General features: G+C 31.4%; 1 protein-coding gene across 1 annotated transcript in view; it reads left to right on the top strand.

The window, feature by feature from the left end:
* Positions 1-9,793: 9,793 nt before the first annotated feature.
* Positions 9,794-27,869, top strand: part of LOC139491720 (ribosomal protein S6 kinase 2 beta-like) — a 30,708-nt gene continuing 12,632 nt past the window's right edge. Inside the window, exons 1-17 of the mRNA XM_071279550.1 lie at positions 9,794-9,952; positions 10,788-10,823; positions 11,057-11,176; positions 14,734-14,815; positions 15,626-15,706; positions 17,532-17,611; positions 18,289-18,395; positions 18,988-19,168; positions 20,000-20,070; positions 20,672-20,760; positions 21,722-21,889; positions 22,677-22,807; positions 23,386-23,436; positions 24,363-24,437; positions 24,966-25,055; positions 25,878-26,036; positions 26,692-26,853. Coding sequence (XP_071135651.1) covers positions 9,893-9,952; positions 10,788-10,823; positions 11,057-11,176; positions 14,734-14,815; positions 15,626-15,706; positions 17,532-17,611; positions 18,289-18,395; positions 18,988-19,168; positions 20,000-20,070; positions 20,672-20,760; positions 21,722-21,889; positions 22,677-22,807; positions 23,386-23,436; positions 24,363-24,437; positions 24,966-25,055; positions 25,878-26,036; positions 26,692-26,853 — 1,743 coding nt within the window. The 5' untranslated portion in view covers positions 9,794-9,892. The remainder of the gene's footprint in view (positions 9,953-10,787; positions 10,824-11,056; positions 11,177-14,733; positions 14,816-15,625; positions 15,707-17,531; positions 17,612-18,288; positions 18,396-18,987; positions 19,169-19,999; positions 20,071-20,671; positions 20,761-21,721; positions 21,890-22,676; positions 22,808-23,385; positions 23,437-24,362; positions 24,438-24,965; positions 25,056-25,877; positions 26,037-26,691; positions 26,854-27,869) is intronic.

Raw genomic sequence — 27,869 nt, 5'->3', positions numbered from 1 at the left:
AGATATACCATAGAAATAAATAATTGAAAAAAAGGTTTGGTGTCTTTAAACTACAATAACCCCGTCACAATTTTTGTGGTGTCCCAAGTCTGGAACCTGCACTTTGTGACAAACGTCGGACCTGTTGAATGAAAAATGAAGTCCTGAATGAACCTGGATATATATATAGTTAATTCAACATAGCTTATAAAACATTTGCATTTTTATTCAAGAAGAGTCAAAAGCAACTTGTGATAAAAATATTTAATGTTAACGATTAGCTTAAAATGCTTTTTTATCAGTTACACATAAATACATGATTATACACAATTAAATCACATTATAAATAACAATGAAAACACTAATTGAAACAAATATTATAGAACAAATTTATTAATTGTCATGTAATTACGCTTATAAAAACAAAATGATAATACAAATCTAAAAAAAGTTTAATCCAAGATTAATATTCCTCTTAAAAATACTTAAAAAATGATTTTTTGTTCATTAAAAAGAAAACTGAGTGACTCCACATACTGTAAAAGTGTTAATATTTTAGAATAATAGCGTATTAAAAAATACTTAATTAAAATATTGAATAAAAAAAATCTGCCTTTAGAAAAATGCGTTTACATACTGTAAAAGTACACTAAAACTGAAAAACATTAAAATGCAATATTATTCACAGTCTACTTTAATCACATATAACTTGACTCTTACTCTAATATAATGTTTGTATATTCATGAAGTTAAATACACTGCCTATGTTCATCACAAAACCAATCACTGGTAACCCCTGCGCACGTTTGATGACTCCATTTGCTACATGTAACTCTTCCTCTTTTTGCTTCGCACCCTATCATATTTTCGTATAAATGTACTTTCTTTTCAAATATGTTCCTGTATAAATATAAAGTCATTCGTTCTCTTCAATAGACTTTTGTCTAAAATAGAAACAAATAGGAAAACAATGTTTTGCGAGTTTAAATACAACTACCCCTATAATCCATTCATGTCTTTTATTTCACCGACAAGGTCCGAAATTTGTAACTAAATAATTATATTTTCGATAAGATTCTTTATAATTTCAATGATATATTATACCTTTCCTATAACAAAATTCATATTTCAAGGAGAATGATTGAAATCAGTTAAAGATATTGAATAAATCTGACCGCAGTCTTTTCAAGCAAATTTATGTTACTTAAATTTCCGTTCAGTTCCGAGTTTTCACACCCAAATGGTATTTTTCATATTTTTTTTTTTTAATTTTATCATTATATTGAACTTTTTGTGTCACAAAATCAAAAGTTGAAAGATATCCATTGAATATTAAAAAAGTTATTGTAGTTAGAATTAGTCCGACATAGATTTTCAGGTCCCTTCAGGTCTTTTCATTTCTCCGTTCAGGTCCAACTTTTGGCATCAAATACTTGTTTTTTATTTAATTTTTTTAAATTTTAATGAAATATAAATATTTACAATAAATAAAATTCCAACTTGAAGAAATTCCATTCAATAATAAAAAAAGTTATTGCAATTTGAATAATTTTAGTCGTATATTTTCAGGTCTTTTCAGGTCTTTTCAGGTCTTTTCAGGTCCACTTTCAGGTCTTTAGTGTAACCCTAAATACCAGTACAAACCAAGAACCAAAATATAACATGTAAAATAGTGTACTGAAACGAACGCTGGAAAATCCATAATTTGTGCCTTGCTTTTGCGGTAATGAGATGTATTTGGATATGAGTGTTTGCTACTCTTATTTTGATGACTTTCTATCGCTTTTAAATTGTTGCCTTGATTTTTCTTAATCAAACTTTAAAATTGAGAATGGAAATTGGGAATGTGTCAAAGAGACAACAACCCGACCATAGAAAAAAACAACAGTAGAAGGTCACCAACAGGTCTTCAATGTAGCTAGAAATTCCCGCACCCGGAGGCGTCCTTCAGCTGGCCCCTAAACAAATATACACTAGTTCAGTGATAATGAACGCCATACTAATTTACAAATTGTACACAAGAAACTAAAATTAAAATAATACAAGACTAACCAAGGCCAGAGGCTCCTGACATGGGACAGGCGCAAAAATTACATTTATACGGTATATGACATGTTTTATTGAAGTTAGTCGAAGATCTACCATTTGGTTTTTAAAAGGGGGATGAAATTTGGAAAAAGGCAGGACAGGAGATTGAGTAAAAAAAAGCCCGGATGAACATCTTGGCCAAACAAAAAGGCAGGATGACAATTTATATAAAAAAAAATCAGGATAAAAAAACGGGACCGAATAGAGTAAAAATAAAAAAGAAGGATAGAGATTTTAACATAAAAAATGCAGGCCTGACTAAATTATTCATCCTAGCCCCTCCCCCAAATAGTAGCTCCCTTTATTGACGGTTTCATTGGTTTTTTTGTCATTCAACAGATATGATTACACTTCTTAATGCTTTATTTTTTCAACCTCTTCTTTAAAAGTAGTAAATCTGTTAATAAAAGAAACTATAAAGTCTGAATTCCCCAAAAATACCAGATCCTCGAAAGGTACTATTGTCCCTATAAAGTAAAGGTAAAAAAAAGTAAAAAATCTCCAATTTTAACAAACTGGTCATTAACATGAACTGTCCCTTTTTTATATAAAACATATGAAATCAATATGAAGTTGTTAACCCCCAATGCATTTTAAGATTGAACTAGATAACAAAAAAATAACGAAATCTCGCGAAGTCATAACCATTTGTGCACTTACCAATAGGACGTTATCAGAAAATGCTTCGTTGGAACAGACAGTTACGATCATCGTTGATAAAAAATAAATAAAAGTTACGATCATCATCGTAATTTTTTGTATCTCGATTTTGATCCTTCTTGTTGCTTTTCCAACCTGTCCGAAAAACATATTTCAATGGCAAGGTTTATAAAGATGTTTCTTGAAATAATACATATCTGAAAATAAGCTGTTAAAGTGGAGAAATCGGCATTATAAAATTTCCCTATATTTGTGTCCGCCATATTGGGATGATAGTAACTGCGTTCATCACGTTGATACCAATGCATTTAAATGAATAGAATAGAATAGAATATTTTTATTTCCCAAATTACAGGGCCCATAAAGGGCGGCATAAAATCAGATACAATTGATTTACATAATTGGTAACAACAACAATAGAGGCATATACATATATATTTGGAATATAAGCATTGGTCAGAATCAAGCTAAAAACCACATACACTGTATATATTGTGAATAAAAGAATAATAAAATTACATTATACATGTATATGTATTTATTCTCAAATTATTTACTTGACTTAGTGTCAGTGTTCATACCTGATCTCCTTAATTCAAAACAGTCACAAATATAACAGCCCAGTTTTTCCATAAGAGTAACATTTTCTTGGGTCAAGAGCCATAAAAATTTAGAAGATTTATTTAAATTTATAAAATTACAACATTGTTAGAAATGTCTTTAAAAAAAATCGTCCCTTTGAATATCATAAAGAGGGCATTCTAATAAGAAATGAAGCTCATCTTCAACTTTACCAAGTGAGCAATTAGAACAAAGACGCTGAGATCTTTCTATATGCTTTTTTGAATATCTGTCTGTCTCAATTTTTAAAGAGTGAGCACTTATTCTTAATTTACAAATTGACTGTCTTTTTTTGAAGTCCTGCAATTCTAAATATTTTTCTTTTTTAAAACAATTTTTTATAGAAAAATAAGTACCAAGCTTCCCTTTTTGGGAGTTAATTGTTTGATACTTAAGTTTATTCCAAAATGTGAAATAACTTTTACAAAGTTTATTTTTAACATACTGACATAAAGAACCAATTGATTGGTCAAAATTTGGTAATTCAATCTCTCTCTGAATATAATCTATACTAGAATACCATGTATTTACATTAGAGCTATGTAACTGTTTACAACATATAAATGCATCAAATAGTAATCCTTCTTTCAAATGTTCCAGTCTATGACAATATTTTAACATTGATAAAATTATAGTAAAATACATAGCATGCGCGTAGCTACGTTTACGTCAAAACGCCCGGGCGTACACTTGAATTTCGTAAAAAAAAATCATCTAAATAAAAATTTAACAGTACATCAACCTTCTAAGTCTTTCTTCAATGGCTTGTAATTGAGAATAAAAGTGACAAAAATTAGTATCATATTTTTTTCTGTCAAATTCTAAATCGACCGTGAATTCTATACTCACTTTCCCTTCTTTTTTTAAGCAATTAATTATGAGCTAAGATTCGATAAGTGGTTTGCCTTTTTGGTCGAGCCATTGACATTTATGTCGCGAAAGGGAGACATTTTGATCCTAAATTTCGTCGGCGGTGCCAAAATTATAACTATGTACATGTAGGTGCATTATGTAGTTAAAGTTTTAAGATAACAATAACTTTGTCAAACCTTCGTAAACTGTAGCTGGACAAAAAATGTTATTGGTCAAACGAGTATTCAGAGCATAATGACGAAATTATATATGATGAATTTTCCCGCATTTTATGAATTAAAGGAATTTCTTTTTGCATTTACAGTCGAAGGTTAAAATTTATTACATATCAATTACTTTGTGAAACCCTCGTCAAATTTAAGTTTTTTTTCATGGTTAAATTCTGAAGCAAAAAGTTTTTCGTTCATTTTTTAAGTTTTATACCGAAGGGCGGACTTTCTTTTGGGCAATTTAAAGCAGACGATCTGGCCACCGTTTAATAACCGAATGCACAGGGAGGCAATCTTTCAAATACTTTCTTTCATTAGATTACGACTTCGGCTGACAGGGCATGGTATATATTGTCCATTCGGATATTAACAACTCTTTGTACAGAAATAAAATATTCCTTTTGAATACAAAAACAGTTAAATATATTAAACAAAACTATATGTCACAGTGATATATGAGGGTCTGGATTGGGGCCAACAGGAAGTTTTAAGGGGGGATTGCATCATTTCTATACTTCTATGTTCTGTCATTCTTTTGGTCTTTCTAATCTATTAAGTAAGAAATATGCGTATTCTTTAAATTATGGGTCCCTTTTAAATTTGCCACTGCACTACACATATGAAACCCTGTATCAATTTTGATTTATATCGGATTGTACCCAAACACGGAAAAATATAAATATTTCAATTTATTTATGATAAATTGGATATCAGAGGGATTGCAATCAGAAGATCAGCTGAAATTAGTCATGCCTCTGCTTATCCACAACCAGCAGTTTATTTGGCCTCACCGAGGTTTGGGCGTACACGTAGAAATGACCTAGCTACGCCACTGCATAGGAAATCTACCAAGCTCTGACATTACAGCAATATTACTTGACTTTCTGTTTACATAAAGATGTAAAAAAGTGGCAATACTAGGGTTAGATGATGACAAGCATCTCTGTAGCTTAAAACAAGCTTTTAAAGATTTGTTGTATAAGGTAACTGCTTTTGATTTTAACTGAATATAAACAATAAACCACAAACATAGATCATTAGTTGCCGTAAATATCCTTTTTGTTTTATATTCAAACAGATGTGATGTCAAATTAAATATTTCATGTGTGTCAGGTTTTTCCCCACTGAATAATGTCATAATACCATCAAAACATAAAAACAAGAAAAGCAAAAGGAAAAAAACAACAAAGACATCGACAAGCACAACTTTGCGTTTTCAAGGGAAAACTGAAATACGAATTATGTTTCAACAACGACATTATCTGTATTTCTGTCAGATAATATGGAAAACCAGGCGCGTAGCTGCCTATACGCTAACACGCAGTTGCGTGCACATCGATTCGGCATGCAAAAAAAAAATGGCAAAATAAAAATTTATAGATCGAATGTTAAAGGAAACACCTATGTTGTCACTTTTTTAATTGATGAAATATGCCGATGAAATATCATTAAATAACGGCATTTGGTTTCAAAATAAAAGTTTCATTGGAGATTATGACAAAATCGGACAGTAACTTGTATCTTTTACTAGATTTGAATTTGTCACATTAATACTCAGTCTAAGAAATGTAGTTTTTGGAGCACATATTACAGTGCACGGTTCATCAGTTTGGAATGATCGAGATGTACCAATCGGCATTAGAATTATCAGAATTATCAGAACCCCTCGATATGCCGAGGCGATGTGGTCGACAGACTACCAGAGCCAATCACCCTGCAAACACGCCAAAACAGTATTGGAAAGTCTCATTATTTTTTGCGTTCATAGACCAAATGATATGACAAGGGAACTGGAGAGTGGAGTCGCGTCTAGTATTATCAGAAAATCGCACTTTTGCGCTGTATCTGCTCCATCGTGTAAGAAATATAACAAACGAAAAAATCTCAACATTATCTGAGACATACGAAACTGACCTGGCATGTGATTTTGACGAATTCAATTGGGAGGTCGCTCGATGCTGAACACGTACGCTGGTTCATAACATCTCGCGAGTGCTACCATGGAGATCCATCAGTGTACTAAGTATGTTGAAAACAAATGTACGATCAACAATGAACGACAGTTACTAGCATTACTGCATATTCATCGGGATTTCAGTGTGAATATTGACAATTAAAGTAATACAGAAGTTTGTTTCTGCCTAGACCCGAAGAGCAGATTTTGGACAATTTTAAGTAAATTCTATATCACAAATATGTGTTACTTTATTCAGAAGATTAATTAATAGTTTAATATTCATAATTTTTTTATAAGTCCTATCTACATATAGCTCCTCTTTTAATATCTTTTAACAGTCCTATGACCGAAAACCGAAAAAAAAACATTTTTCTGCATAAAAGGGTCCCAAAATTTTTGCACATCGTTTCTTTCTAGCTACGCCCCTGAAAACGACACCATATGACATCACATGCTATGGATAACTAAATAAACACTAGCATCATAATGAATAATGAACCGCTTTTTGATATTTTCTAAAAACAAAAGTAGCGTTTTCTGTGGAAAAAGGGTTGTTTAAGGACAAATTTAGAAAGTACAAAACACTACATTTATACGTCATATCACAAATATTTCCGACTTTGTATAGTTTTAGAGAGTTGCAGCTCAATTATATCAGCGGTCTCTTTCTTAAGTAGTAAATATACCAATAGATCTGTTTATGATCATGTTTTCAAAATCTGAGTATGAAGTTTAATACCACGACCTCCCGCATTAGAGGCGAGCACGCTACCGAGAATCTACTTGACGGATACTGCAAAATATTCGAATAATTAAATAATGAATTTAATGACAATTATTACAGCATCAAGACTATTCGGATGTCAGGATTACTTTTTTATTTAATCGTTTTACACTTTTTTAATATCGCATTAAGTTTGCCTTCCTTAATGTATTATATGTAAACATCATTCGATATGGCAAAGGTTAGTTGACAATTAATTAATTTAAAGGGGAAACTGAAATTGACTCGTTTAAGATAAAGACCCTAGTTCTAGGTCGTCAATTTCAAGAAAAAAAACTAGATATAATTCAGGCCTTTTAATTTTGGCAGCATTCTGTGTGTTGTTCACTGGGATATATATGTGATGCAATCAATCGCTCAAATGCGGGTTATTGAGTTACTGTACATTATCAACATATCTGAATGTAAAATAACAGATCTTGGCAAAATGCTTTATCTTTTTTTGTTCTTTTTTTAGGTGCTTTGTGAATTCTTCTCGATCGGAGTAAGGGAAAAAATCTGAGCCGAGAACAAATCTGAGCCGGGATGCAAAGTCATAAGTACCCTTTGGAATATCGAGTGTTTGTCCACCAAACTTGACCAAAGTCTGCAGTTTGATGATATCGTCTTTAATGTATTTGTGTGATTCTTCAAGGAGCGAAGGTCTGATTTTTGATCTTCTTGAATGATAAAAGATCATAGAGGTGTATATGTGCCAGGTTTTATAAAAAATTGACAAAAAAAGGATTTAGACACTTACAAGATCTTACAAGAATTGACTTCTACAAACAATGATAAATATTTGCTGCAAGAATTTTAAAATACCCCATCAAAAACCGATATGATTAATGAATAATGAAGATGAGAAATTAGAAATATAAGAAGTTTGATGATCATGGGATTGAAACAGATTGCACATCAATCGAAATTTTCCTTTTTGGACAGATTAATGACTAATGCTATATCTCCCGCGATAATTATAAAATGATCTCCTCTGTTTCTCAGTTATCACTTGCTTTCTTGAGTTCTAGATTATCGTTCTTTGACGAATCTTGCAATGTAGTAATGTATAGTTCTTTGCTGCTATGCATTTGTCATGAGTATAGCTCATTAATTATCATAATGGAAGCTGCATGAATCAGTGGCGGATCCAGTGGGGATGGGGGGCCGGGGGTTGGAACCCCCCTTTTTTGGACGATCAATGCATTTGAATGGGAGCATATATAGTTGGAACCCCCCTTTTTTAAATGACTGAATCCGCCCCAGTGAATCAGCAGCTGACAAACCATCTATAATAATAATAATAATAATAATAATAATAATAATAATAATAATAATAATAATAAAATCTTTATTTAAAGAGGGTAACGCAATAAGAACTAGTCTAATTTTCATTGAGGCCCTCAAACATTCATACATTCATACATTAAAATACAATATATATTACGATATATATTACTAGTATATACACATTTCAATTATTCAAAATGACGATGACCTCTGCTTTGTAATGTTATATGGCACTGAAGTGCACTGGTCATGATGAGAAAAACTACAAAATAAGAAAATTGTGTTCATGTTATTTCTTGTCAACAGTGCGAAACATTTAGGTCCATTGAAGAAGAAACGCGCGTCTAGCGTTAATACAAAATTTCAATCCTCAGTGATATATAGGATGAGTTTATTTACAATTACTGGATCGATGCTACTGCTGGAGGAGTTTTGATTCCCCGATGCTATCACGAGCCCACGGTAGTCAGCACTTTTGTGTTGCATAAGTTAACATTGATATCGTCATTATTATAAAGTTATTATAAACTGTTTACAAAAATTTTAATTTTAATTTTTTTGAAATTCTAAGGCTTTTCTAGCCTCAGGAATAGATTGCCTTAGGTGGCAAAACTTTTAGGAATGTTGGGTCCTCTTCGTACTCAGTTATTTGATCTTTTTACCTTTTTTCAGTCTATTCAAGCGTGGCCCCCCCCCCCCCCCAAGCGTCACTGATGAGTCTTTTTGTATGTCGCAGATACAAAATTCAGGCAATCCTGGTATGGTATCTATCTTTTTGTATGTCGCAGATACAAAATTCAGGCAATCCTGGTATGGTATCTATGATAAGTTTATTTTCATATGTCTCTGCTGTTATGATGTTTTGATATATTCTTATAAACTAGTCTAAAAACTTATTCTGAAATATGTAACATCGATCCTTTATTGTCATATTTTACTTTGGGCACATGGGCAGTGGTTAACCAGTTTACCGGTATTTGTAATTTTGCCGGCTAGCTCTGAGTAAAATATTCAATTATAATTCAAACGGGCAAAATATAATTTTTCTACAGAATTGGCTATTTTACAGCAAGGAAATGTATATCTAAATATACAATTTCTGATTGTCACTTTAATATACAGGCACCAGCAATTATAGAGAATTGCCCGAATTTGGTCTATAGTAAGATATTTTAATCAGAGCTGGCTAACAGGCTAATAAGCCACTGCCTTTACTTTGTTTACAATTTTTATTTTTCGACGATAAAGTAAAGTAGTAGAATCATGCAAACTTAAATTTTGTAAAAAAAAACCATATTGCCGAATATTTAATTTCCCGCCAACTGTCACTTTTCTTTCTCCGCATACCGGAAGTGTGGGTGGCCTCTATCTCGTGTCGGAAGCCGCCATTTTAATGGAAGAAAGTTGACAGGGGATATTGTATTAATCAAAATTCCTCTTTACAGCCCAAGCATGCCACTGGCAGTAAACGCTGATCCATGGAAGCCCATGGAAGTGGCGGACAATGATGTTGTTAGTCAAATTATATAAAATATATATCGCATCTATTTTATTTCTCCTAAAAACCAAACGGTTGCCATCCAAATGATTTCCAAACCAGTCTGATAAATGGCCTTAGGCATTAACATATTTATAGAGATATAAGTCAAAGATATTTTTATAAAACCCTCTATTGTGCCCTAGCATTGAAGAATTAAAGTTTCAACAAATCTGCGACAAGACTTTTGTAGTGACCTATGAATATGTAAGTAACATTCCAACAAGATGCTTCAGAACACCAAAAAATAATCATTTAAAGGACCAAAAATATAAACAGAGAAATTTGAGACTTGTGCAACAACAAAATGATTGATCTCAATCATTTTCTGAAGAAGCATGGTATAAAAAAAATTAAACATGTATTCCAATTACCATCCTTATTGATAAATGTTTAAATTATATCACAAAGCTTTAATTAATACTATTGCTTCTTTTGATACAAATTAACCTGTATTATTTCTATTGATTTGCACACTGGTCCAAAACAATGTATCATAACTGTTCATGAAGCTGTCTGTTTTGAATGAGGAATATTTCTCAAATTAGGAACTGTACTACCACTGTGCAAGGGGTCATTTTGCTGTTGTAGAAAAACTTAAAAGGGAAAAATATTCATCATATTTGGAACAACTTTTTTAAAAGAGGGGTCCAATTATAAAAAAAAACACAAATGCAGATGATTCATATTTAATAGATATATATGGCTTTACCAATAAATTAGCTTTAGAAATAGCCAGACAGACTATAATTATTAATTGGTTTTAAAAGAGATTTTAACTTACATTGTAAATCACTTTTTCTGTTACAGGAAACAGGATCAACTGAAGATATGCTTATAGATGAGGTAAGACTGGTTTCATTTTCCAGGTGCACTATTTGTTCTGTTATAGACCATGTTTTGACTGCAAATCATGATTTTTTTGCGATAATGTTCTTTAAACTATTAAAATGTGAACTGTAAATTCAAACCTAGGATATTTTGTATTCAAAAGGTGGTAATTCATTTTCAAATGTGTGTTTTAAAGCTATATTTTTAAACTGATGTCTTTGTAAAGAATAATATGTTTTTATCCACAGAATGACAATGATCCACAGATGCGAAATATCTGTTTGACTGAATTAACAAAGGATGGAGAAAAGGTTGATCCATCTACATTTGATCTGCTCAAGGTTCTAGGTCAAGGATCATTTGGAAAGGTACAATATTCTAACAATATTTTGACTATTTAGGATTTGTTTGGAATAGATAAATGTTTGTTCGATTACATGTATTGCAGAATGCCACTGACATGACTAAATGTCTTATAGATTTTGTTTTTTTCAATGATCAAAGATACCTATATATATTCAAGTGTTTTTTAATGTATTTTTTTTATTGTAAGGGAGGGGGATTTAGTTTTACCCTTGTCTATCTGTATGTACGTCCATATTCCTAATGTTGGTTTCCATACTCTTATTTAGTTTGCCTTAACTTAATGTTAGGAAACTTATACACAATGCTTATTAGGCCAAAAAAAATATATGTCTGTTTACGGTTACCCAACCAACCCTATTTTGAGCGCCAACCCTAAGCCATTTTATTTCCGTTGTAAAGTGAAAAATAAACTGAACTCGTGTTAAAAGTGAAGAAAGTGTTGCCTGATACATCCCAATGTTCATAATCATGAATATGATAGCTGTTTTAAGGAAATTCAATACTTGTGTGATGAAATAAACATTTTGCCGCCATAAATCAAGAACAAATTTGGGTAGCATCATTTTAACCATTCTTTAGTTATTTACCTTTATAACTTTATTTGATGTGCAAGTCATTACTTCTTAAAGGGAAACTTCGCAAAAAAATCAAAAATTGATATTATGTCCATTCTGTATAAAAATGCTCAAATTTATAGATATTAAAGTTTTATTCCGCTAAATAAGAGATCACCATCGATTTTAAATTTTTATTATCAGTTCTCTGAGCTCCGCCATCTTGTCACCTTCTCCGATGAAAAATCCCGATATGTCTATAAACCACAAAGGAACAAAACTACAGTAAACGATGTAGTCGTAATTGCGTGTCGATATCTTGTCAATCGTACGGTTGTTTTATCTGACTGACTAACTTGATACGGAAAATGGTCTTATTTTTTTAAATAACCATATAGTCTGTTATTTTTAAACTGATAATATTGTAATTAGTTAAAAAGTCAAAGTTCAAATCATAAATAAGTGTTCCGTGGAAATTGTTTTCGAAAATCTAATTCGTTCATAATTCTTTAAAGTGATAAACTTTATTTAAATAAATTCGGATCTTCCCTCATCTGATCACCAGCATGGCTAAAGGTATTACTCCCAAAGGTATTGGAAGGGGTGTAAGGTGACACGTGCAGGTATTCAATCGATTTCCTGTCCGGCGGGCTTGCAAGTTCATGCATCGTTTCACTTCTGTAGGTAGTGATCAGTGTACACGACCGTAACTTATAACTTGCCATTTTAAACTATGAGGTGCATGTATAATACACATTTTTGTCTTGCGTGTCCGAAAGTGATATAATATACTAGTCATTGCTGAACTCATACGCTAGTTTATAAATAACATTTCTGGTGTAAAGAATATTATTTATAAAAAAAAAAAATAATACAAATTTATTGTTTTGAAGAAATACAAATCTATTTACATATTTTTCCAAGGATTAATTTGGGAAAATGTAATATATACTCGTTGTCAATAGTTTAGGACAGATTGGAACATACCAGAATTATTGATTTAAAAAAATGTGCGCACTTGTCGACGATTTGTGTATACACACGCCTGGGTAGAAAGTTACGGAACTATAGTCAGTAGCGCAATTTAAAATATGTATACATTGAACATAAGAAAGAAACATACATTTTGTGTAAATTGTGGTAAAAGTTTTGTAAATAGACTAGTCCACGTATGCCAACAGTATGTAATCAACGAATTCGATAGACTATTGTATACCAAAAGAAGAAGAAGAAAAAAAAGAAACAATTTGATTTAAATACAGGTCAATTTATAACTTGCTTTGGTTCATCGAAGTTAAGAACATAGTAAACTCACAGATTTATATATCAATTAGATTGTTCTCGAATAAAGGACGAAATTCGTCATCATCACAATTGTTCCAACATTCATGTAAAATATATGCAACTGGACGTACACTAATATTCCCCAAGGGATGTGAATATTTTCTAGGAAAACTATTGAGTATCAATTTCGGGATTTATTTTCTTTCTTGATATTCAATGACAGCAATTTAAAGAATAAACTGCTTGTCGGATATTTGTCCGCTTTAGGGGTATTCTTGCAAGTTGAACAGACTTATAATAACATTCAAAAATAGGGAAAGATAACATTAAATTCGTTGTCTTTTAATTTTGACATCGTTGGTCAAATAATTATTTAAGTATATATATACGTTGGGAGACTACGATTAATATAGTAGTCTCAGATTTTAATAAGGACGTTCCCGATTATGAATAAATTTGGTTGACGTTTTTCACATTATAGTAGTCTCAGATTTTAATAAGGACGTTCCCGATTATGAATAAATTTGGTTGACGTTTTTCACACTTGAAAAGAATATCTATTCGTAATTTATCGATTCCATTCCATGAAGATCCTTAAATTTCCTGTCAACTTTTTGAACCTCTTAAGTACAAAAGTAATTTTTCTTTATTCGTACATATTATATTCCGCTTCGGTAGAGTTATCTTCAGATAGTTTCAGATATTAATTAATACATGGCTTTCAAAAGTCTAAATGTAAGTGTTCTCGTACATGATTTTTTCGCCTAATAAAGACAAATAAAAATGATTTAGTAAAGCTATTTCTAATTTCTAAGTCCCCCTTTTTTATGAGACATAAATCAAGGACAAGACTTGTATATCATTTCATTCTGACATATGAATAAAGTTTCCCGTCTTTAACCGAAAATTGTGTATTTCTAAGTAAATTAACTTATTTGAATTCAAATAAATAATAGCACCAAATATAATTAAATAATTCCACGGCGACCAATTTTTATTTGTCACCAACTTGAATATGTATTTTTAATGTGTGTATTAAATGCTCCCACTGATCCGAATAGACAGTCACACCTGGCAAGGTGTGCCCTAGAGGGGTGGTTAAATACCGAAGTGCAAATAACAATTTACCTTTCAACAAGCCATCTACGAGTATTGCCACAAAACCGTGAATACACACATCGTATAAACCTAGTCATAGCAGAGATAGTAAAAGGGCAATAAGAGTACACCAACATATTGTCTTTACAGATTATTGTACTTTAATTTGTTCACCTTATCAGTCCGAAAATGATTTTATTAAAAATAAATTTATAACTTTTTGTGTTGTCTACAAAAATAATTCGAATATATACGATTAACATAGATAATTTATCTCACGAATGAGTACAATTGAACGTCTGTGCGTTTTATCTTCTTATTATCGGATGGTTATTAGATAAAGCATAAGTCATCGGCGCGCTTACGATTACGTTAAAATATGATTAAAAACCAAGACTTTTAATGATTGTATTTTAAATCCCGGCATGCAAAAATCAGGAGAAAACGTCACGACCTACAGGAAGTAGTTGATATTTTTTCATTAATTATTGAATTTCTCCTTTATTACTGCACATATAGCGATAAAACTTTGTGAATATATATATTATGTCATAATGAACATATTTAAACCATAAGTAAAAAATCGTGAATTTTCCCTTTAACATTGATTTTATTATATGCAGGTTTTCCTGGTGAGAAAAATAAAAGGAGCGGATGCTGGTACCTTGTACGCTATGAAGGTTTTGAAAAAGGCAACTTTAAAAGGTATTTTATTGCTATAAATTCGATTTGAGAATTTGAGTATATTTTTTATTTTTAATTGAATTGTTATACAGAATTATTTATTAGACTCATTGCTTGTACATGTTGTACCGGGGTATTAAGGCATTTTATTTAGTTTACAGTCGGACTAAAAACTAAAAAAAAATATTATTATGATTAGGAATTGATAACCAATGGGGTTTAGGCTGTCAGTCCATTAACAAAGTTTGGTAAAGAATCATAAAGGGGTGACATTGTCCACCTTGTTGATTATTTCAGGCTTTTCTAACCTTTACCATTATCGGGCAACACATTGACATAAAAACAAGACCATGAGAAAACCCTGATAGTTACACTAGTTAGCCATCTCTAAAACACAATCTTGAATTAGATTTTGTCAATGTTTGTGTACTGTATAATAGTTGACTGTTGAAATACATACAATGAAATTCAAGAGTCAAGCAAAATTTTGGCATCTCTCAGTTTGGATATCTATAAATTTAATTTACATTTAGGATTGATTATTAAGTATGCATTGTTTAGTTTTGTTAATATCTTTGAATTAAACACTCCTTTCAATGCCTTGATTTCATTGCAGTAACTGCAGCTTGTATTAAGGGAAGCCAAAATGACTTTGGTAAAAGGAATACATCGAACCAGAAAAAATCTTATCAACTCTGACAGTTGATTATATATTTTAATTTTATTTCAATTAATATATTCCTCATGAATTTTGAAGATTCAATTTAGAAAAAGTTGAATTAACTTATTTAATTTCTTTTGATTTCTTATTGTGCTAATTTTTGTTTTCAGTTCGTGATCGCCAAAGAACAAAAATGGAACGTGATATACTTGCTGACATTAATCATCCATTTGTAGTGAGACTGCACTATGGTAAGATTGTTACTATATTTTAGAACACATAGTATTTTGTATTAAGCTTGATCTAATTAAATTACAAATACACCGAGTTCTTGCTAAGGCACTATTTCATGAACCCATGTATAAGAAAGTTTAAAAAAAGAATTGCAATATATATATATAAATGGGGCTTGTATCATATTTTCCCTCCGGTTTATATGATTCGTTCATCCTATATTGACTCTTAAAATTCAAGAGTATCTAAAAATGAGGGTACTTTTTCTATGGCCTTCCAAATACCGTTTCGATCCCTAACATCACTGAAGAGACATTTTGAATATTTTTACATGATTCATTTGACATCGTGCTATTATTGAAAAAGGATATCAGTTGTCCGGAATATCTAATATTTGTTCATTTTATAGTTATTTAATGGTGATGTTGTACCCTTTTTGACTTGTTATATATATACATAATATATTACACATACATTGTACAAGAACATTTATATCAGTGTTCCAGCTAGGATTTCAAAAGGGCAGGGTGCCAATCCTGAAAAAGGGCATTTAATGCGTGGTATGAAAATATGAAAAGGGTATATTTATTACAAATATTAATAAAACATTGTGTTTATTTGTTGAAATCACTGGTTATACAAGAACTACATCATTAGCCCGTATAGAACTCTTATCTTTCTACTTTTTAGGCTGAAAAACTTGTCAAGCAGCTTGTCACACAAGTTTTTAAATCATTACTTCGTGTACTTGGCACAGTTAAGCTTTATATGCAGCATGTTTTGACAGGTACCCTGCTTTTTTCTGTTTCTATGGTCTGAAACACTTTACCAGTTTCACCTTTCTACCTCTGCTGGGCTTAATGGCAATATAGCAAAAGTGAAAATTTGTATTAAAAATAAAGAAAACGGAAAAGGATGACCAAGGCACCCTACCAACACTGCTACTAAGACTCTCTTTAACTTTTCCCATAACTCAAAATACCTAAACATATATATTCTTAAGAAAGAAGTATGTAGACATATTTTAGAATATGTTAAGTGGGTAATTACTCAATGCTAGGGAAAAAATCAGATTGAGTTATTTTTCTTTATTCGGGTGGGGGCTCCTTCTTTGGAGGATTATTAACAGTACGTAGAAGATGTAAATAGGATCAACAATATGGCAGCCCATTTTGTTATTTTCGTATCAAAAATGAGGGCAGTCAATAACAAATATGTCTGAATTAGCTATTTATTTCACAGAGAACAAGTAAAACGATGTCTTCCACGAGTTGTTTATGGTTTTCACTTTTTGGCATTACTTTTTCTCCATGAAACTACAGTTAACATTGCAAATTGTGCCCAAGTTTGTATACACATTTCTTCAAAGATAATTGCCGACTGACTCTATTTGAATGATTCTATTTGAATGAATTAATGTGGATGATCATTAATGACCCATCTGATAAACGGAATACCTATAACAACAGATTATGACACCAGCTGTAACCATTGATTAGCTTGGGGTTGTAAACAAAGTCATAATCTTTTCGCCAGGTAAAATTAAGTAATAAGCGGATCATATCAATACAAACAAAATAATATACAATCGATCTTCAAAACAGGCAGGGCACCCTGCAAACTGTAAAAAGGGCACAGGGCGGCACTTGGGAAAGGGCGGGCACCGCGTCCTCTGAAAACGGCCTAGCTGGAACACTGAATATATTTTGTATATTTCTATTGTTTGCATTCTTACTCCCTATTTGTTGCTGTGATAGAAAAAATGTACAGTTAAACTCATACAATTATGTTTGAATAAAGAAGGGGTCCATTTGTCAATTGCTCTTCTATTATTTCTTGCAGCATTTCAGACAGAAGGAAAGTTGTACCTAATTTTGGAATTTTTAAGAGGTGGTGATCTGTTTACAAGATTGTCTAAAGAGGTAAGCCATGTCAAAAATACATGATGCCAATTCTAAAAATCATATCATCTCAATAAATTATTTTAATGAATACCTGATTTTAATGGATAGATGGATAGTTTGTTGATTAATGTAGGTATTGAATAAAATTATGAACTTTTAAAATAATTTTTGTTTTATTTGTACAAACTTGTGGAAAAAAAACCAATGGAAGACCAATAATGATTACATTGTGTCTAATTTAGTTTTTAAAATTGATGAAACTTGAATTTTATTAAACGTTTCTGTAATAAATTTTCATATAGATTATGTTTGATTTATAATGATCAGAGCTTAGAGTATCCTTAGTGTTAAATACTTTGTGTGATGTGGTCTTTATTCAAACCCTTTTTGAGCTACAACTCCTAAAGCTGTATGAGAATTTCTTCACCATCAATTTTAAGTTTTTCAATGACACTTTCCAGAATTGATTAAAAACAATGGTCATCATTGTTTCTATTTTTTTTTGACAAATACTGAACTTTCAGTAAAGCAATATTTAAAACTAAAATTTTTTTTTTGAGCCATTTTTTTTCTTATTTTGTGGTTTGCGAGCAATCAAATCTAATAATTTTTTGGTAAAAAAAAAACGCCTTCAAAAATCAATTATAGTAAACTGTTTTGTAAAAATGTAAGTTTAATTTTTATATATATATTAGGTGATGTTTACTGAAGAGGATGTGAAGTTTTACCTGGCTGAGCTGGCTATGGCCTTGGATCATTTACATTCAGTTGGTATTGTCTACAGAGATCTGAAGCCAGAGAAGTGAGTATAGACGACTTTCAACATATTCCTAGACATTGTCTAATGCCTATGTCACAATGCTAATATTATGTCACAGTAAAAACAAATTTAATTGGAGCCAATTGACCTCATGCTGGTGTCCCAAGTCAGGAGCCTGTAATTCAGTGGTTGTCGTTTGTTTATGTGTTACATATTTTTTTTCGTTCATTTTTTTATATAAATAAGGCTGTTAGTTTTCTCGTTTGAATTGTTTTACATTGTCTTATCGGGCCTTTTATAGCTGACTAGTATGTGGTATGGGCTTTGCTCATTGTTGAAGGCCGTACGGTGACCTAAAGTTGTTAATGTCTGTGTCATTTTGGTCTCTTGTGGACAGTTGTCTCATTGGCAATCATACCACATCTTCTTTTTTATATTACAGAATTTAATGTAGGAAGAATATTCATAATGTTCGTAATAACCATGATAACATCACCGAGAAAAGTTGAAAATTTCCTTAATATTTATCCATTTTCTACATGTTCATATAGAATAGTAGTATTCAAGTTGGTTCAACTTTTAAAAGTTACACGATGAAATCTTTGAATAAGTATAAACTTGTTTTGTCTTTCAGCATTTTACTTGATTCAGATGGTCATATCAAATTAACGGACTTTGGACTGAGTAAAGAATCTGTATTTGAAGAAAAGAAGACCTATTCTTTTTGCGGTACAGTAGAGTATATGGCCCCTGAGGTTGTCAATAGAAAGGGTCACGGTACTGCAGCAGATTGGTGGTCATACGGTGTGCTTATGGTAAGTTGATGGGGTTTTTCTATTTGTTAGAAATACAATCTTATGACTGTACTCACAAAGTGTTAAGAAATTTTTCTGGTGTAGAGTGATTCACATTGAAAAAAGGTGATTGATAATACTGATTAACTAACCTATGATACAATACCCGAAAAATATGTAGAGATATATTTTAGAGTGATTCACCAGCAAATGTAAATGTAAACGATTTGTACTATTTCCTGTTACCCTTCCAGAGCACCTGAGATCCCCAGCCCCCCCCCCCCCCCCCCCCCCGATAATTGGTTTCCAAAGGTTTAAGCATTAGCACTTCTCTTTTTCATAGAGATTATTTGTTTCTATCCCCTCAATCATCGCCTGTTGGCTTTTAAATTTCTGCATAGATTTATAATTACTTGTTGATTAAATCTGTCCAAGGGAGACCACTTTTGGTATGCCCATGTCTTGTCTATGTGCATGTAAGTTAAATGCAGATGGCAACACTACAACATGTAAACTATACAAAACAGTCAAAAGTGTATGAACCTTTATTGAATCTGCAGGGCTTGATAAACTTAATGTGAAGAAAATATGAAATTATTGACTACTGTAAATTTAGAAATTAATGCGTGCATTTATAAATGTGATTTAGTCATTTTGGACTTAACTGCAATTTTAATTTATGCGACATTGAAAAAAATACTGTTTAATTCATATGAAAAATTTCAACATGCAAGTTTAAATTATTGCGTTTTCAACTCTGTCGTATTTACACAATAATAAAAATCTGACAATAATTTCTTAATTTACAGTATATATTTTTTAGAATAATGTTTTTTTCTTCTTTTTTCTTAGTTTGAAATGTTGACAGGTGCTTTACCATTCCAAGGGTCCAACAGAAAGGAAACTATGACTCAAATATTGAAGTAAGCTCAATAAAAAAACAGTTTCTTGCAAATTGAAAACTTCAATGTCCTTAGTTCTCACTGATTTATATTATTGAAATTAACAATTATAAAAGGTCAGGAGATGAAATCATTTATAGAATGATTGATTTTAAATGTTCATATTGTCCACATTGTCTAAATTTTTGTTGATTTTAACCACTATATGTTTACCAATATTCATTCAAACACAGTCATTCCGGAAACACTGAGTAAAAAATTTATACATTTATAGTTAATTTGATTATTAAGGATTGAGACTTTTACACACAAGTGTTTATTTCATACTCTGTTACGTATATTATAAAGAGATCTTTTTTAATTCTCAACTGAATTTTTACAACATTTGAAAATTTTCAGAGCCAATTTTTACAATATTTGAATATTTTCAGAGCCAATTTTTACAATATTTGAATATTTTCAGAGCCAATTTTTACAATATTTGAATATTTTCAGTGCCAATTTTTTCAATATTTGTATATTTTCAGAGCCAACTTTTTCAATATTTGAATATTTACAGAGCCATTATTTACTATATTTGAATATTTTCAGAGCCAATTTTACAATATTTGAATATTTTCAGAGCCAAATTAGGAATGCCACAGTTTTTAAGTCCAGAAGCTCAAGGATTACTAAGATGTTTATTCAAAAGAAATCCAGCTAATAGATTAGGTAAGTTATGTACAAAATTCTATTCATGTTAAAGGGCCACTAGCTACAAGATTTATAAAAATCTAATATATTATTTGTTTTGCCCAATCACTAATGAAATGCAAATAGTGAAATACTAATTCACTTTTATCATCCAGTATGGTTCAATTTTGTCAAAATAAGCTAAAAAAAAACATCATTGATTATGAATTATTCACTTGCAAGTGAATAATTAGACCTCATTAAATCCGTATTCATGTGAACTTCAATTTAACCCCTTAGCTTGCAATGGATAACATGTGAATTGTATGTGTTAAGTTATTTAAAGGAAAAGAATGTCAACATTGAAAGTGAAACAAATTTAAATCATTTGATTGACTGATTCGATCCACAAAAAATCATTCTTATACAGGTAATAACGATGATAAACATTTATTTTTCATCTATAATATGAATTTTAATAGACCTAGAATAATCCAACAGCACGAGTTTGCTTAATCTATTTATATCTATATTTATGTGTACATCGTTTATATGGTCATTGAATGACTTTAAGAGTTCGACTAGAATATTAACTAGATGGCGTAAAGACTTTAATACACACAAAACAAAGCTACATATTTTCATGCCCATGCCCTGTTAATTGTTTATTTTAGACTTTTAATAGTTTGGATAAATGTTTTACATTGTTATAAATCAAATATGAGAATTTGATTAAAATTGGTAAACATGAATTTGACAGCTAGTACCCCTTTAAAGGTCTGTTTTAAGTATATTTTGCAGATATATTCATTATGTCTAGTTTGAAATTTCTGAAGGAAAGAATGACTTATTTTGTTGTGGTATCAGCTAGACAACTCATTTTCTTTTTCTCATTACTTGGTTATTTTTTTTCATGATTTTTATTCTGGTCAGAAAATCTAACATGTTTTATTTTGCCACTGATATATCAATTTTAATCTTGACAAACTTTTCTATTTAGGGACAGGTGCCAATGGCATAGAAGATATGAAGAAACAACCATTTTTTTCCACCATAGATTTTGATAAACTGTATAAAAAAATATTAAACCCACCTTTTAAGCCAGCAGTAGTACAAACAGATGATGCCTTTTATTTTGACCAAGAATTTACATCCAGAACTCCAAAAGGTAATTTGTTTACACTGTACAACAGACCTTCGTCATTGAAGGGGGTCTCGGTAGCCGAGTGGTCTAAGTAGCTACTAATGCCCGGCAGTCTGCACAGTTAGCCACTAGTCCGATGCCCCAGACTAGTAAATATTGATTTCGGACTAGTCATAAAGGGACAAATTTTGATAATTAGTTTCCGGACTAGTATTAAAATGAAAAAGTTTTCTGTGCAGATGGATTAATGTTATCATTAGCCAGTCAACACTGAGGTTGTGAGTTTGAACCCGGTTTGTGTGGAAGCACTCAACTCAAATCTTATTTAACTAGGCTTGTCAGTTTTCTAATTATAGGTCGGTGGTTTTCTCCGGGCACTCCGGCTTCTTCAACCAATAAAAAGACACGAAATAGCCTAAATGGGGTGCTTAAAAGTGGCATAAAAAAAAATCAATCAAATTAGTCATTGAAGAAACATCAGATGCACTCTGCCAAATGTGCTGTTTAAACTGTGACAATTGTATAACAATTTCAGATATTAACTCATTCAATTGTTAATCTTTGATATTGTTTACATTACGAAATAATGTGTAGATGAGTACCATTTTAAAGGTATATTAAATGTCTACAAACTTTATTGAGTAAAAAAAAAGATAAATCTGATGATTTTTTATTAAAATGTCAAGAGCATGAAATAACAGAATAATAAGTTATGAGTTGTTTGTGCTCATTTATTTGATGAAAATACAGTATGTTGCAGATAAGTAATCAAAAAAACAATTTGTGTAACCTAGAAATGTCTTATTTGTAGATTCCCCTGGTATCCCACCATCAGCTACAGCTCATGAATTATTCAGAGGCTTCAGTTTTGTGGCACCAGCTTTACTAGATGACAACCATGAGGTTAAGAATCCATTATTGGACAATCACAATCTTAAAAATGTAAGTTTACAGTTTTCAAAAAGAATTCAACCAACAATTAACCTTTGTTTGGTTTTGAAAGATATGTGATTCACAACTTGCTATCTAGATTCTGGACCACATAGAGCTTCACATAAAAAGTTCTATATTGTTTAGATGCCCAACTGGTAATTTTTGCAAATTTCCCACTGGAACTTGATTTATTAGTTTAGTAAACATCTCTTATTTATTAATAGGATGTTCTCAGTCAATGACAACATTGTAACAAACTCTTGGTATAGAGATTTTGAGACTACTATCATTTAAAATAAAACTTTCATAGCATGATTGTGGGAATGCTTACACCAGTCAGTTGTACGTTTAGGTGGTTAGACACTGAAAGCTTAACACCGAGACTATATCTTCAAAACAAAGAGAATATTGGAGCTTTTATGACTACACATTTTTTTAAATATATACACAACTAAATTAACAGCTGTCAAGGGTACCTCATATTTCAACATTAATGACCGGAGTGAATGCATTCTTTTAGCAAAACCTGAAATAAATCTCAGTAATAAATAAGATATTTGTGTTAATGTTTATTTGTATCTTTATAGCTGCCTGGTGTCAAGGCCATATCATTTTCTGAAGAATATGAAATGAAAGAGGTAAGATTTAATGTTGTTTTTCTACAGGGACATTATAAGTTATCTACGTTCATATCCGTAGATATGGATAACACCCTGAAGTATCCAAGAACACCCTGATGCCATAGGCGCATGCAGGGGGAGGGGGGGGGCCAGGCCCCCCTTTTCGTGGGAATTAATTTGGTTGATTATATAGGGAATCACTGAAGCATGACCGGAGCGGGCCCCCTTTTATGCCAGTCAGTGGGCCTCCACATTATGAAAAGTTCTGGATCCGCCACTGGATGCACATCCAAGGGTGTACAGGGTACCATGGAACTAAGGAAAACGCGTGTGAATTTCCCCGATGTAATGGGTAGCAATGTAGGACCGGGGATATGGGTTAGCAACACTCAGGGGCGATTGGTTTTGTTATGACGTGCGTTAACCAATCAAAATCCTAGAAATGTACTAAGCCGGGGATAATTTATTTACTTCTGGTTAAATGCCTTCCATTCAATTTTTGGCAATAATTACATTATGCACAAATAAAGGTGTAGCATGCATCATGGTCACACTGCATATGATAACTCAAATTTGATTTAACTTATTCTCATGTAAATTCAATACATTAGAATTTACAGAAGAAAGCTCACTTTTAATTTTGAAATATTTTTGGCCTTGTCGTTCTAGAGTGACAGGAATTTTATCTTTTTGAAATAAGGTATTTACTCTATTATGTCTATTGCTTTAGTCAAAAATGTTTGTGAGAGCTCCAAATTTTAAAGGAAACTCCATTTCTTCCAGAAATAAGGGACTTGAATTGTCAGATTTCAGTAAAAAAAAAAAATCATGTTGTACCATAATTGGAATTTGTTTGTATTTATATACCGGAAATTTTACTTATTTGTTGGATCAGGTGAATAACATAGCACAGCTGTTTACATTTATTTATGTATATATTTAAGGATATAGGAATAGGCTCTTACTCTGTATGCAAGAGATGTATCCACAAGTTGTCAGGGCAGAGTTATGCAGTAAAGGTAGGTCTTGTTAAAATATAGGAAGGCTTTTAAGGAATGTATATATGGCTGTTTTAGATAATCATAACATAGAAAAGATTTTTTTGATTTTTTTTGGAGACTGTATCATTTATGTCACAGAAGTGTACATAGTGATCCTACAGTCTATCCTTGGCAGTGTGGGTAGCAGAGTAAACATTTAAGGTTCAGTCGGTGGAAAAAGTTTTTTTTAGACATCATTAACTTTGTCAAACTTTCATGAAATTTTTTCAAAAGCTTTATTATGCCTAGAAGATATATAATATGCAGACCAAGATTTAGACAGGAAAAAACTGTATATATATCTGATTTAATGCACTTTATTTTTGTTATGGAATTATAGGAAGTCATTTTATTTAATTGTGAAATTTTGTCTTATAATATTTTTCACTTTATATAGGACACTCTGGGGGGAAAAATTGAAAATCTTCATTTTTACTTCAAAAGTTTCACACAGACTATTATTTCCTACTAAAATCTGAATTCCGAATATGTTTATTTGTATTTCAGATAATGGAAAAAGAAAAAAGGGACCCTTCAGAAGAAGTAGAAATTTTATTACGATTTGGTCACTATCGTAACATAATTCGATTACGTGATGTAAGTATTTAGAAAAGTTAGTTTAGCAGTTCCTGTTCTAGAAACAAAAACATCAACAACAACACAACTAATGCAAATAACCGTAATAATAGAGAGCCGTGGTGTAGTGGATAGTGCATCGGACTACTAACACAAAAATTCCTGGTTCGATTCCAGTTTGGGATGAAAATTTCAGGAATTCAATTTTCAGCTCTCCCACGACACCATTTGCGAGTATGGTCTTGAGGAAACGATGCTAGTCCGTCGGAAGGGGACGATAAATGGCTGACCCGGTGTTAAGAGAGAGCCATATCTCTTGCACGTTAAAGACACCCTTGTAGATTTCGAAAAAGAGTAGGCTAATGCCGCTACAAGGCAGAACTCGCACCCGCAAAGTGGAAAGGGATTAATATAAGTTGCAAAACTTGTTTCCCAATCCACAATAAATAAATATGTTTAAACTATTCTTATGCAAATAACTACATAATTGATTGCTTTCCATAGAAGAGTAAATTATATTAAAGAGTATTTTTTGCCATTTTGGAAAGTTGATAGTTCAGATTAACAAATTGTGCTTGACTTTTGTTTTAATTTAAAGCAATTAAAGATATAATGAAAATAAAAAAGAATTGAGATCAATAGGCAGTCCTCAACAAATGTCTTTAAAAGTTATCTGAATTGTATTATGGGTCATGATAAAGTACTGAAAGTCATTGAGTCAATAAAAATACAACTGCAAGTCATATCTTCATAGTGAAATTATTACAAAAACAAAGCCTTTGTATGTGTTTATCTAGTATGTTCACCATTTATGATTTAAAGTTTGCAAACAAATTATTGTAGGTGTTTGATAATGGTAATAAAGTTTACATGGTCACAGAATTAATGCAAGGAGGAGAACTTCTTGACAAAATATTACGGCAAAAATTTTTCTCTGAGAGAGAGGCTAGTGCAGTTCTACAAGTTGTTACGAAAACAGTTGAATATTTACATTCTAATGGGGTAAGTCTATTGATTGTTGATATGCCACTTAAGGCATTAAAAATATGATTGAATTGTATTTTAAGCCATATGAACTTTTAAAATCATGTTCTCAAAAACCAGTAGTAGGAAAAAATTGAGTTGACTGATTTTAATTTAGGGCTGTTGCATTGATCATACAAGGTACTAAGGGAAGGCAGTTAAATGTTTTGTTTTTTCAAATAATGAAGTTATAAGAATATGAAAATTTAGAACATTTAGATGAAGTTCAGCATGTTACTCCATTAAGTCATATTTAACATTTCTTTTGGTAGCCCTGTACAATGTGATCTTGCAAGAAATAACCAACATTTTTTTTCAGGGATTTGAAAAAAGTGTCGAGTTGAAAAAAATATGTATTCTTTTTTTTTAAAGAAATAAAGATAAAAGTTTTATTATATAGGTCAAAATTTTGGGATATAAAAGAACTTGCTGTAAAAAAAACTGAACAAAATGACATTATCCTGTTGCATTCTAATTTAGGTTGTTCATAGAGATTTGTTACATTCTAATTTTGATTGTTCATAGAGATTTAAAGCTATTGCATTCTACTTTAGGTTGTTCATAGAGATTTAAAGCTATTGCATTCTAATTTAGGTTGTTCATAGAGATTTAAAGCTATTGCATTCTAATTTAGGTTGTTCATAGAGATTTAAAGCCATCTAACATATTGTATGCAGATACAAGTGGTTCACCTGATAGTTTACGTATTTGTGATTTTGGATTTGCCAAACAGTTGAGAGCAGATAATGGCTTATTGATGACACCATGTTATACAGCAAATTTTGTAGCACCCGAGGTAAGGTTTTTGTTGTCTTAAGCTCCACCTGGATGGTCTCATGGTTGACAGCCTACAATTTTATAGCTATAAAGAGTGAAAACAGCTGTATATTTGAATTTTTTTACATAAGAATTCACTTTTCCAAAGAAATCTACTTTTGTTGACTCGATATTTATGTTTAATATTAGAAATAGATAATGCATAAAAATGATCCCCATTCAATAGTTTCATCAATTGATTATGTTTTAGATCACCTTAAAACATTAATAGTAGGATAACAAGTCTGTGATTATATAAAAATAAACAAAACAAAAGGTAGAATTTATTGGAAACTCACAAACTTTTTTTATTGAGAACAATACTTATTTCAGGATATCAGGGGCACATGGTAATCTTCAAGTATTGTATATGAAACCTGTCTTTCAGCTGTTGTTTTATTTAGAAACATTCTTCTTTTGTATAATGAACCTCTAGAAACAAACATTTCTTCTTAAAATCATCTGTTGTTCCAACTGTTTAGTACTCACTTCTATAGGTTGACCCTCTAAATATTTAGGCCCTTTCATAAGAGAACACAATTTTTTGTTGTGTAGAGTAAAAGAACAAAGTCTTATGGTATCATTTAAATTTGTTTATATGTCTCATCGGATATAATCTGTATGTGAAAAATTAGGTAGTTAATCTGATGTCAAATTACTTAGTAAGCAGTTGAAAAGTAAGCATGTAAGTCTTGTCAGATCACCAGTGTATGAGAGAAATAGCTGTCAGAGAACATCTCATGTCAAAGCAGAAGATATGAGAACTAATTTAAATCACATCTTGTTCATAATATAGTTTCTGATTTATTTACATTAAAAACTTAAAGCATCTCAAAAAAGATTTTTTTAAGGCTTTTCCAAAAATAACATAACAGGGACAATATATTGATCGACATGTTTCAGTGCCTAGGGCACCGTCATCAGGATAAAAACAATACATAAAATCATGCTGAAGTACAAAATCTGGTTGTAAAAAGTTAAATGTCACAATGTTAC

This window comes from Mytilus edulis, chromosome 10, assembly GCF_963676685.1.
Source record: "Mytilus edulis chromosome 10, xbMytEdul2.2, whole genome shotgun sequence".
In the NCBI taxonomy this organism is placed as follows: domain Eukaryota; kingdom Metazoa; phylum Mollusca; class Bivalvia; order Mytilida; family Mytilidae; genus Mytilus; species Mytilus edulis.
Note: the sequence above shows the minus strand (reverse complement) of the source record. Positions and strands in the feature narration are given on the sequence as shown.